At 38.9% G+C, this 13,572-nt stretch overlaps 1 protein-coding gene across 1 annotated transcript in view; it reads left to right on the top strand.

Moving 5' to 3' along the window:
* LOC308669834 (uncharacterized protein C12orf50 homolog) overlaps nucleotides 1–12,756 on the top strand; it is a 38,771-nt gene extending 26,015 nt beyond the window's left edge. The window contains exons 6-12 of the mRNA XM_081330733.1: nucleotides 415–492; nucleotides 4,261–4,371; nucleotides 6,240–6,347; nucleotides 7,740–7,847; nucleotides 8,501–8,704; nucleotides 11,966–12,055; nucleotides 12,530–12,756. Coding sequence (XP_081186859.1) covers nucleotides 415–492; nucleotides 4,261–4,371; nucleotides 6,240–6,347; nucleotides 7,740–7,847; nucleotides 8,501–8,704; nucleotides 11,966–12,055; nucleotides 12,530–12,555 — 725 coding nt within the window. The 3' untranslated portion in view covers nucleotides 12,556–12,756. The remainder of the gene's footprint in view (nucleotides 1–414; nucleotides 493–4,260; nucleotides 4,372–6,239; nucleotides 6,348–7,739; nucleotides 7,848–8,500; nucleotides 8,705–11,965; nucleotides 12,056–12,529) is intronic.
* The last annotated feature ends 816 nt before the right edge of the window (nucleotides 12,757–13,572 follow it).

Genomic DNA, 13,572 nt, shown 5'->3' with positions numbered 1-13,572 from the left:
GAATGGAACAGTTAGCAACATACCAGCCCAATGTGTATCTCCTTCTCCATGGGAGCAGATTTTTCTCACCTGAGGGATTTTTTTCCTGGAATATTTTCCTCTGCAACTTTGGCCAGATGTGGCCCTTTTTCAAACACATAAATTCAGTACTTGCCCCACAGTAAAATGTCCTGAGCCTCTTTACCTATTTTTTCCCTATGTCCAGCTGGGAAAGAAAGAATGAAAGTGGAGAATAGGAATTCTTTAGAAAAAATAACCTAGCTTTTCCTTTTAAAATAATTCTATTCAGTCAATAAAAGATATATTTTATTTTTTATTATAAATATAAATGCAGTTCAGATTTTGTTTATATGGCACAGGAAAAAGCCTGGAAAGAATTTTATTACAAATAACTTTTAAAATTGCTCCATACAGATGCATCTTATTTATTGTCAAAGACACCACAAGATATAGAAGAAGAAAAGGCAATAAAGGAAATGTGCTATAAATCTGGTAAGAATCTTATTGTTATATCAGCTAAGAACACTGGTGCATTTTTTAGCTGATATAACAACAGCATTTTTTTATTTTGTCTTTTTGTGGATGAAACAGGAGAATATTATAGAATTCAGACTTCTCAGGAAAATCATTTAACAAAAAATTCTTCAGTGCTGGAGAATGAGCTCATTAAACCTATGGAAACATGCAGAGAATTACAAGAAGGCAAGGAATAGAACAGTTGAAGTTTTTAATGTTGAAACTTATAAATGTTTTATCTTTTTAAAGATAAGAAATATTCATTGTTAAAAATCTTGATTAACATTGTTTAGAGATTGAATCCAGGTTCAGTCTCTGGAGTTGCCAACTAAAAGTGCCAAAAGATGTCACAACGGGGAATTTGCCAGTTAACTGAGTAGAAACCTGCGTTAAGTATAGAAACCTGCTGCTAGTCAGAGTTGAAAATATTGGGTTGTGCCAAGAGTGTAACTTATTTCAGCTTAAGGGCTGTAGCAGGCTTTGCACAGCATGTTATTTCAACATAAGTGGATACTGCCCAAAATGGGCTGGGGTTTTTTTTTTGGGGGGGGGGGAGAGGGTTAGAGACTGGGGATTTGAAAGGTGATTCGGAGCCTCCAGTCTATTAGGCTTCGGACCTTCTGACTATTGGGTTCTAGAGGTCAGGAAAGGGGACTTGATAGTCAACATGTTTTATTTTTCCAATTCTGAATTACATGAATAAATAATATGATCTGGTGTCAGACAGCTTCCTATGTATCATTGTACCTTATTTTCATCTCTGGGCAGTGGCTTAATGGTCTGGGTGGGGTTACTCCAACATCTCAACCCCTTTCATGGACAGACCATTATCTCCTACGGCTGGGCCTCCGTCATGCCACTCCCCGCTGCTGGGATGCGGAACCGACCAGGTGGTTCCACCCCAGGCGCCTGATGGACCCAGATAGGTTCCAGACGGCGCTTGGACTGATTCCTTCCTCCCTTTCCCACAGCCCGGTCGAGACCTTAGTTGATGCCTGGCAACGGGCGGCTTCCGAGGCTCTCGACCGTGTTGTGCCTTTGCAGCCTCTGACCCGGCGCAGATCCCGGCTTGCTCCTTGGTTCTCCGCAGACTTGCGGGAGATGAAGCGTCGGAGAAGGGGCCTAGAGAGCATTTGGAGGTCCAGTCGGTCTGAGTCTGACCGAACACAGTTAAGATCCTTTTCTAGATCTTATCTTGTGGCAATGGAGGTGGCGAAGCGTGCTTACTTCGCCACCCTCGTTGCATCCGCAGATAACCGCCCGGCCGCCCTGTTTAGGGTGACTCATTCCCTCCTAAATCAGGGGACAGGAGAGGACCCCTTGCAGGGACGGGCCGAGGAGTTTAGTGAGTATCTGGTGGATAAAATCGCTCAGATTCGGGCTGGCCTGGACTCCGACTGGGCAGTGTCTGACGAAGGGGAAACGATGGGTCTGGCCGATAATATTTGGGAAGAGTTTGATCCTGTGACTCCGGATGAAGTGGACAGGATCATGGGGAAATTAAGTGCCACCACGTGTTTGTTGGACCCGTGTCCCTCCTGGCTGGTTTATGCGGCCCGGGAGGTCACACGAGGCTGGCTCCTGGCAGTTATAAATGCTTCCTTGAGTGAGGGGTGCTTCCCTGCCGCCTTGAAAGAGGCGGTGGTGAGGCCCCTCCTCAAGAAACCTGCCTTGGATCCAGCTATTCTAAACAACTTTCGTCCTGTCTCCAACCTTCGCTTTCTTGCGGAGGTTGTTGAGAGCGTGGTGGCACGGCAGCTCCCTTTGGTCCTGGAGGAAACTGAGTATCTGGATCCATACCAATCGGGTTATAGGCCCGGGTGCAGCATGGAGACGGCATTGGTCGCACTGGTGGATGATCTCTGGCGGGCCCGAGACAGGGGTTATTCCTCTGTCCTGGTCCTTTTAGATCTCTCAGCGGCTTTTGATACCATCGACCATGGTATCTTGCTGCGACGTCTGGCGGGGTTGGGAGTGGGAGGCACCGTTTTACGGTGGTTCTCCTCCTACCTCTCGGGCCGTTCGCAGACGGTGTTGACAGGAGGGCAGAGGTCAGCCCCTAGGCCCCTTAGTTGTGGGGTGCCTCAGGGGTCGGTACTCTCGCCTCTCCTGTTCAACATCTATATGAAGCCACTGGGTGAGATCATCCGTGGTTTCGGAGTGAGGTATCATCAATATGCCGATGATACCCAGCTCTTTATCTCCACCCCGAACCAAGCCAGTGATGCCCTCGATGTGATGTCCCGTTGCCTGGAAGCGGTACAGATTTGGATGGGGAAGAACAGGCTCCAGCTCAACCCAGCCAAGACTGAGTGGCTTTACGTACCGGCATCTCGTCTTGTCCAAGAGGTTCCATCTTTGGTTATGGGGGGAGAGGTGTTGCCTCCCGTTGATAGGACGCGCAATTTAGGCGTCCCCCTGGATTCACGACTCAGTTTTGAAGATCATATTGGAGTCGTGGCCAGGAGGGCATTTGCCCAGGTTCGCCTGGTGCGCCAGTTGCGCCCCTATCTGGACCGAGATGCCCTACGTATGGTCACTCATGCACTCGTTACCTCTCGGATAGATTACTGCAATGCTCTCTACATGGGGCTGCCCTTGAAGACCACCCGGAGGCTCCAGCTGGTGCAGAATGCGGCCGCGCGGGTAGTGATGGGAGCATCCCGATACTCCCATATTACACCCCTCCTGCGTGAGCTGCATTGGCTACCAGTTGTCTTCTGGGTGAGGTTTAAGGTGCTGGTACTTACCTTTAAAGCCCTACATGGCTTAGGCCCGGGATATCTGCAGGACCGTCTGCTGCTGGGGACGACTTCCCATCGCCCAGTGCGCTCACACAGAGAGGGCCTCCTCAGGGTGCCGTCGGCCAGACAATGTTGGCTGGCGACCCCCAGGGGGAGGGCCTTCTCTGTGGGAGCGCCAGCCCTTTGGAATCAACTACCCCTTGAGCTTCGGATGGCCCCGGACCTCCGGTCCTTTCGCCGCGACCTCAAGACGTTCTTTTTCCATCAGGCTGACCTGGATTGATGATGGGTTTTTAAAAGTTTTAATTTTAACTGTGTAATTAAATATTTGGGGCTGTTATTTAATTTTTTCTTAACTTTTGTACTGCTGGTTTTTTATTGTTGTTAGCCGCCCTGAGTCCTCTGGGAGATAGGGCAGCATATAAGTAAGTAAGTAAGTAAGTAAGTAAGTAAGTAAGTAAGTAAGTAAGTAAATAAATAAATAAATAAATAAATAAATAAATAAATAAATAAATAAATAAATAAGAAATACAATATAGCCTCTTTGTTTGTCCAGTTAAAGTATATTGAATATTTAGATAGGTTGATGCGAAGTTATATTAGTCCTATTACAGTTTACTATAATATGTGAACCTAACCTTACTCCAAGTTCAATTAAGCATTATGCAATTAGTTACGTGTAGAAAAGTGCTACATGATGGCTTTTTAAAGTATGAAAAACACTATGATTATGTTCATTTTTTTCAGATATTTCAGTCATGGGATTAAGTAAAATATTCATTAGTCATATTTTACTAATTGTTCCTAAGAAAATCCATCTGACTATAGAAAAAAGTGATACGTAGAACTCAGTAATTCATACTTATGATCCCCGTATTGCCAATAGGTGGGATCTAAAGGTTATAGAACAGTAGCTAATGCTATGATAATAGCTGTCCCTACAGAAAACTATTCATCTTACATGCGGTTTAATAACAAATTTTCTCTTTCACCATTCTAGGCGATGGTGTTGCAGTTCCATCAAAGTTTAACATTATAGAAAGGCAAACAAAAATAACAGCCTCAGTAGACAGTTGCTCTAAATCTGAATTTAGTGCCTTTGAAAATGGAGGTAATTATTTAAAATACAATTTCTACATTTAAATTCTTATAACTGACAATGAAATAAGTGTGCAGAAACCTGCATTCAGATACACACCCACACACCTAGACACACAAACTACCTAGTTTGCAGAAACTCTGCTCAGTCTTTTTATCATTTTCCAATTTAATGAAACAATGCCATCTGTCTTTATTTAATTTTATTTAAAGAAGTTTTGGGATTGTTTGCAAGCTACATTTACCTTCTCAGGCTGCAATTTTTGCTCCTTTTCTCTATTGAAACCACCAACAATAGAGACAAAGAGGGAGAAGGAGAGGGAGAGAGACTTGGGACTTGAATCAACATATTATAAAATCACCTGCACTGTTGTTCCTGAATAGAGATATGGCAGGTTTCAGAACAACAGACGCGGTGGCTCAGTGGGTTAGGACACTGAGCTTGTCGATCAGAAGGTCGGCAGTTTGGCGGGTCGAATCCCGAGTGCCGCGTAACAGAGTGAGCGCCTGTTACTCGTCCCAGCTTCTGCCAACCTAGCAGTTCGAAAGCACGTAAAAATGCAAGTAGAAAAATAGGGACCACTCCGGTGGGAAGGTAACAGCGTTCCATGCGCCTTTGGCGTCTAGTCATGCCGGCCACATGACCACGGAGATGTCCTCGGACAAGCGCTGGCTCTTCGGCTTTGAAACGGAGATGAGCACCGGCCCCTAGAGTCGGAAACGACTAGCACGCATGTGCGGGGGAACCTTTACCTTTACCTTTTACCTTTAGAACAACAGAAAAGGATTCTCCATCAGAACAAGCAAGATAATATTAGATGGCAGATTGGGAGAAGCTGCTGAATAGATCTTGGAGAAATAAGAGCCCGCAGCAAGGATATTGTAAGAAAAAAGGAATATGGAGATGAAGATTGTCCAGTCAATTATTTTCAAGCAACTGAGTTCTCATGTGCTTTGTACGGAGTCAATAACTACAATGCTGTGGTGTTATTTCCCAGACAAACAATACAGTTATAAAAGAAACTTTAGCCTCTTTCAGATGCAATGCCCCAAATGTCTAATATGTGAGCACTCCTGATAAGCTTCACATCACTTCTTGTTCTTGCTTTTGGATGTCAGCCCTTTGTAAACCTTCACTGTGGTTGTTTGTAAAGAGAAGGCTACATAAAGTATACAGCTGTATGTACATAGGCTTTCTTATAAGCCAAGTTCCTGCTTTATTAGGACAACTTTATGTTATTCTATTGTTCTTATTATGATTAGATTTACATCCTCCCTTTATTTATGTATAACTCAGAGCAGTGTACATAGTGTTCCCACCTCTTATTTTACCCAAAAGAAAAACCTTGTGAGGTGGGTTGTTTCCTCCCTGTATGCAGTTCTTCTGAATGTACAATTGCAACAAAGAAGTAGCATCATTTGAGTGATGATACCAAATGACACTTAACTAGTGGCTGTATGCTGAGCATTTTAGGTGCAATCTCAGCTGACTATGGCTATTGATTCCAACCTCTTCCTTTCATGTTAGATGAGGCATGTGTTTATAGTTTCTTTAAAATAAGCAGAAGGCCTTTGAAAGGAAACAATAAAACATCTCCTTACAGGTTTGCAATATCAGCACAATGATTCAAGCACATGGAAGAGTTCTTGCCATTTGGGCTTTGCATAGGATCCATTCATGGTCATACCATCGAACTACGTTTAATTTTGCTAGTTTAAACAACTTTGTTTCATGTGCATATTTTGCCATTCGTTGCTTTTCCATTTAAAGGGGAAAATGCAGACATATTGAATACTTTTTGTTTATTTATTTCTTTTATATGTTTCTTGTTATTGTTACATTTTCTCTGATAATTCTGTGATTTACCTTTTTCTCTGTAGGAGGTGATTGTTACTTGTCACAAAGAAATATATTTGTTGAAGGGATACAAAATAAAATGTTCAATGGAGAGAAACAATTTACCATGCTAAAGTGTTTCAACATTAAAGGTATTCAGAGCTCTTGTCTTATGTTTCTTTTTCTCAATGGGAAAATAAATGTGTGTGCTTTCTTAAAACATTCTGGCAAGGGCTTTTACTAAAATATATCCCATAGAAATTGCTAATTTTAGAAGTCTTGAAAACAAGGTTAGATTCCACTCAAAAGGGTGATTTGAGCCATGTATTGCTTTTGTGATGCCATAACTGGGGAACCATCTTGATATATTCTCATGCTGGTGGTGTTGTATCACTGGATGAGGATATGACACTTCCAGGGAAGGAATGCTCTTTCAGAATGGCAATCATTACTATATTGTTCTTTAAAAACACTTCTGCACTAATATTGGAGGGGATTTTTGGCTAGCTTTTCTTACAGTTCCTGGTCGCTTATCATAGTACTGTACAATCAACCCTATAGATAGGCCTCCAGGTTGATCTGTCTCCAACCAAGCTTTTCAGATCTTCCAATTGTGCCCCATCTTAAGAATATTGTAGAATAAGCCCCAAATAAGGCTAACTTAGCTAAGACACAAACATAAATTTTGTTTTATCCAGCTTGCATCATCATTAGCTCACTATAATCCCTGGTCACTTGTGTGCTAATATTAAGGGAAATGGGAACTGCTTCTGCTTTTTTTGCTCCAGCCACTGCTCATATACTTGGGTGAAATATATAAAAATGCTAAAGAAAAGTAACAATTGAACTACTATTATAATAGCAATAAACTGAGAGAGCTCTAAAGATTGGCAGTAAGTCCTCTGTTCAATATTGATTTGAGCAAGTGCTTAGTTATACTGACTTCTGGATGCCTGCTTTTTTGGAAGGAAATGTGTGCTTATTAGCCATTGAGTAGAACAATTAATGGTAGATATACTGTATATCTTTTTTATACTTGCAGCTATTAGCAATGATTTGACCTTGCTCCAGGGTGAACTGTTTTTGTCAGTTTAAGAACATTCAGACTCTGCTAGGAATTTTTGTATTTGTAGGTCATTTTATTTGCCAGTTTGGCAACTGGAACTGAATAGCAATAGTTAAAACAACCACTAAGACAATATCTATAAATAAAAAATATGCAGTAATAGTGATACTATAAATATCACAGCATTATATCTCTTGGAAGAGTGTTTAAAGATTGTTACAATTATGAATAGAATTCTTGGATTATGAGCTAACATGGGAACATAGGCCACAAATAATCCTGATTCAGAGTGTGCCAAGCCACATAAGCCAAACTATGATTTCTTTGAAGCTTAATAAGTTACATAAGCCTACTAGAGTGGTTTATTCACTAAATCATATAAAACAATGGCTTAGTGGAGTGGGTAGATCTATCTATTAGCTTCCTTACTAATCATCACTCTAGAACTGAGCAACACAATCCTGACTTTTTTTTATAGCTACCAGCCATACAGAAAGCATCAAGAAGCATCATTTTAAGGGAGTAAAGAAAAAGAAATGGTTATCTGAGGACTCCAAAAATCTGCCTACCCCTTTGACAACAAAAGGTATTTCAAAGGAACTGTTTGACTCATTTCAAATAGCACAGTCTGCCCTATTTTACTATTTTCCATCATCAGATACAAGATGGAGTTCTCTATTAAGACCCAGTGTTTAATTCATTTTTTGGTATGAGCAATGGACAATTTATAGGTAAAGGTAAAGGTTCCCCCGCACATGTGTGCTAGTCGTTTCCGACTCTAGGGGCCGGTGCTCATCTCCGTTTCAAAGCCGAAGAGCCAGCGCTTGTCCGAGGATGTCTCCGTGGTCATGTGGCCGGCATGACTAGACGCCAAAGGCGCACGGAACGCTGTTACCTTCCCACCGGAGTGGTCCCTATTTTTCTACTTGCATTTTTACGTGCTTTCGAACTGCTAGGTTGGCAGAAGCTGGGACGAGTAACAGGCGCTCACTCTGTTATGCGGCACTCGGGATTCGACCCGCCAAACTGCCAACCTTCTGATCGACAAGCTCAGTGTCCTAACCCACTGAGCCACCGCGTCCCTTTTAGACAATTTATAGCCCTCCACAAAGTGCTGGTCTGTTGTGGGTTCATGGATGACTAAATTGGAATGCATTTCCCATCCTTGCAGTATATGTTGTCCCAAGTAGCTTCTTACATGTTGGGGGAAAATATTGATTGTTTTATTATCTCTTGCAGCAATGCATACTTCAAACTCTAAAAGTAAAGGGAATTGCCAACAAAATGATCAAATCAAGAATGCTGAGAATGCCTCTTATGTTCCTTCTCAGAGAGCCAATGGGAGAAGTATTTCCTTGAGTGCTCCAATGGCTGGAAGGTCACAAAATCTCACCTATGCTAAAACTGGGGTAGCCAAAGAATCCAAAATGAATTTATCTACAGGTGAGCATCTAGCTTCATAAGATCTCTTTCTGAAATGACTGTCAGTTTTTTTTCCTAATGAGATGGTATGCTAATTAAATAATAGTATTGTTTCATTAGTAATGGTCTTATCTTCTGTTGTTTTGTACATGAATTTGAAACAATGAGATTTAAATTTTATTAACTGCATAAATTGCTTTTGGAACTAATTTTGATAAAGATCTATCTAAAATAATTTAAGTAAATTGTTACTTAAATGAATATAATTCCAGTTTTTATACAATGTCTCTGCAATTAAGTTTTTGCAATGAGGAATGAGGTTACAAGAAACTGGTCATTTAAAAATTCTGCTGTTATGTTAATTTTCTATTAAAAATGCCTAACTGTTAGTGCTGTTCACTGAAATATATTTACTAAGAAGGCAAACTGTAGCAGTCATTACTACTTTTTAATATTGTTTGTGATTATTTTGAAATCTCACTTTACATTAATATGTCATTAATTCTGTTTCTTGCTCTAGTTATTATGATTTGTGTCTAAATGTTAGTATATGAAATATTTGCCCCAATCCTTAGTGCACGGGTGTCAAACTCGCCACGTCATGTCACGTGTCACGACATATCGTGACTTTTTTGGCACTACTAGAGCTGTGGGGGGCGCAGCCTCCATATGATGCAACCGGCCTGCAGGCTGGCAGTTTGACATCCCTGTCTTAGTGTATCATGTAAATGCAACAATTGTGGTTTGCAAACTATGGCCTGTGGCTTAGTCCACAAGCCAGGATTAAATAAATCAGAGGTAACTTAAACTCAGCTACAAAATTCTTTCCTCTTCTTTAGCTCATGTAGGGATGTTGAGTATTATTTTTCACTGATGTTAATCATCTTTTTTCTAGAAATAAAAGAATACAGGGAAAATTTCAGTTCAGATTTATCACCTCTCACCTTGTTATTAAATATTTATTTTCATAATATAATTTTAATCTTAATTCTATCATGTTTCTAATCTCCCTGTTCATTTTGCTACTTCATTTACTAGTTTTATTTTTTTATCTTTTTTAAAAAGGAAAAAAATATGTAGATAGCATAAAGGATTAGTAATAGAGGACTGGCATAATTCAGACTAATTACAACATACTCTACTATCATCACTTCCAGGAAAAAAAATTAAAATGTTACATTTCCTCTGTAGCAGTCCTTATAACACCAAAATTGAATTTTATTATGAGCTTTTAGAGATTTATATTCTGTAACTCAGCAATATCATCCCTTCTGAGAAGTGTCTTCCTAAAGCTGGTAGTTTTATCTTGTACAAAGTAGAAAAATATACTCCATGTTGTTTAAGATATTTTGATATTTCTAGAAATTGTTATTTCACTTTGTTAAATTGGTTGCTCAAAATATTATTAATAAAATTAAAGCCAAACTTTTCCGAGGAAGATATTTTATTGTTTAAAGAAGATTTTCGAATAGTTTTTGTTGCGTTCATACTTTATATCACAATTCTGTTTTAATGTTGCAATACCCTTTATATTAAACTTAATACTTGTTATTTTGTATACTGAAATGTAGTAATTTCTTAATAAACATTTTCAATGCCACAGATTTATTTTTCTAATATTTTATGCTGCATCTTGTTTATTTGTTGTTCTTTTTTGTTCAGGCTTAGTGCAGTAGCACAACATACTTTACATTTTTTTCACTCTTAATGAATTTTATTTATATACCATATTTTAAAATGTGCCTTTCTATATATTTTTCAAGAAAGCTAATACTGAAGGCCATAAGAGCCTTGGTGGAGCAGTGGGCTAATGCCTCCTTAAGTAACACCAGCTGCCTGCAATTAGTGCAGGTTCGAGTCCCACCAGGCTCAAGGTTGACTCAGCCTTCCATCCTTCCGAGGTAGGTAAAATGAGGACCCAGATTGTTGGGGGCAATAAGCTGACTTTGTAATAATGCCACTTGGGGGGGGGGGCGAAAGCCCTAATAAGCAGGCATATACATAGAATGAAGGCTATTGCTAAGCACATTTGATTTGTGCTTAGATTGTAAGCCGCTCTGAGTCTTCGGAGAAGGGCGGGATATAAATGGGATTAAAAAAAAATTAGAGAATTATTACTTGGCATCCTTGTAACCCTGGCAAGTGCTTGGTTCTAATTAGAATAAAACTTCCTTGATATTTTGAATACTGTAGTTCGTTTGGGTCACTGCTGGGAAAGAAATTTTGATTTGATTTGAACTCTCATGAACCATTGCTGATTTAAAACACCTTTATTTAAAAATGCAAGATTTTTTTTAAAAAAAATAAAATAAAATGGGCAAAAAGTGTGTTACTCTTATTAATGAAACTTTCACAAATTTTGTAAGACTAGAAAAAGAATATAACTTGCATAAAACAGCTAGGTATCAACATGTTCCGTAAAGCTTTTATGTTCTCTGTTTGATCTGAATGCCATAGCAGCCTCTCAGCTTCAGTAGATTTCAATAGTTTTTTACAGAAGCCAAACCAGCCATCTTATATCATCACCCATTTCATAAAAATAACTTTGAATAATATAAAGAAATCTGGAATACTTCCATTTCCTTTTAAGTTTTTTTCCTGCATATGTAATTAGTTTGTATTATATAGACTTTTAATGTACATTCTTGTTTGAATTGTTTAAATTGTATTCACATGTTTTCTTTTAAAATATTTCATGTATAGCTTTGTAACATAAAAAAGTATTTTTTTAAAAATGATTTGTGCTACAAAATCCAAATTACTACTAGAAGTTTAAAGCTTAAAATGTTCGCCATGTCTTTGCTGCCATCTAGAAATCATCCTGATGTTTCCAGCCCAGATTTGTAACCCTGAGACAGAAACGTAGGTTTGGAGTTTGGACCAGTCAACTCTCTCTCAACTCAATCCATGTCACACATTGTAGAGATAAAAGGAAGGGAGATCCCCATCTACTTAATTCATTTATTTTAGTGCATTTTTGGTTTGATATATATTTTGCCTATTCCTGAAGAACAGACAAAATATACATCTAACCAAAAATGCACTAAAATAAATGAATTAAGTACACAAGAAGATTTCTTCAAAAATCTTGTTCACAAATTCAGGTTAAATAACGAATACATTTTCTTATAGAATTAAAGCTAGTTTTCAATAGGTTTTTTATTATGTAATATCAGAAATATTATGGTAGCAATTTGGTACATTTGCTTAAGGAGAATGACAGAGTCAAAGTTATAAAAGAGAAAAATTAAAACTATTTCTTTTCTTTCTTTTTCTTTAAAGAGAGGTGTGCTTCAGCGTATAATATACCAGCCTGGAGAAAAAGAAGCCCGCATTCTAAAATATATACTAAACCTGAAAAAATGCATTCAGGTATTTATAAGGTGATAGTAATATAGTGCAAGTGTTAAAAATGAAGCAATCAAGAATATGGAGAGAGATTTTTAAGAGATCAAAGTATTTTTTTCCTATTGCTAATGGAAAAGGGGTAAATTCATGAAATAGAATGCTATCTAAAGTCTAGCTACAGATCAGTCTTGTCTGTAGTCCTTCTTTATATAAATTAATAATTAAAACTTGACTAAGGAAGAGTTACTGTACTTACTTTACAAGTAAATATGGATAATGCAATAGATGAAGTAAGTCCATTAAGTTATGGCAGCTTCAAATAATTGCTTTCTTCGTGTTCCCGAAGCCCCATTTTTAAATATAAGATATACTAACAGCTAGGAATCTAGATTATATTATTAATGTCATGATCTATGGTTTGTTGTAGAACACCTTGACTCTATAACTTACAGATTTTATGTTATTGCATTTTTAAATTTTCATATGTTTTCATTTCAGAGCCCAGAAGAAATGGAAGTAGATAAAATGGAGGCTAATTTTAAAGAGAAGAAAGAGGGAATAAAGAAATATTATATTGTTCTTCTATGGTTTGCCATAAAAAGAGGACAAAATATTCAAATTCAAATGATTTGGTTATCATGAAATCCAACTGGAGATCTAACTTGACAAAAACATTCTAAAATTCATGAAGTATATGTGCCAAATCATTTACATTAAAATATGTAAACAAGTCATCTATTTCTGAATCAATTATTTTACTATTAACCTGGACTGAAAGTGTAACTGTTTGGGAGTAAGTATAGACATGCTTCATAAGTGCTTTCAATCCCATGTGAAAGCAAGCACATCTCTGTTTTTCAATAAAGCCATTTATTTTCCAGACTTTTGTCAAAGTCTGAACAAAGTTGAGCTAATTTGTTGAATAGCAGAGAGTATTGGGCTCTTTCTTAATCACTTTTGAAAGGGTGCACAAATGCCCCACTTAACATTGCCAGAAAGGTGGGGTGTGTTCTCTCACAGGAAAAGATGTTTAGGAAATTTTGCCTTTTTAAATAGAGAGTAAAGGTAAAGGTTCCCCCGCACATGCGTGCTAGTCATTTCCAACTCTAGGGGCCAGTGCTCAACTCCGTTTCAAAGCCGAAGAGCCAGCGCTTGTCCGAGGATGTCTCCGTGGTCATGTGGCTGGCATGACTAGACGCCAAAGGTGCACGGAATGCTGTTACCTTCCCACCGGAGTGGTCCCTATTTTTCTACTTGCATTTTTACGTGCTTTCGAACTGCTAGGTTGGCAGAAGCTGGGACGAGTAACAGGCGTTCACTCTGCTATGCGGCACTCGGGATTCGACCCACCAAACTGCCGACCTTCTGATCGACAAGCTCAGCGTCCTAACCCACTGAGCCACCATGTCCAATACCAATACCAATACCAATAACAGAGATACAAATTTTGAGAAACACTGAAGTAACATGGCAGAAGGAGTGGGGAGAGATGATGCCACCTCTTTAACGAGATCTATCTTAAACACACTGACACTGTTTTA

Source organism: Vipera berus (genome assembly GCF_964194415.1).
Source record: "Vipera berus genome assembly, chromosome: 6".
Taxonomy (NCBI): Eukaryota; Metazoa; Chordata; class Lepidosauria; order Squamata; family Viperidae; genus Vipera; species Vipera berus.
Note: the sequence above shows the minus strand (reverse complement) of the source record. Positions and strands in the feature narration are given on the sequence as shown.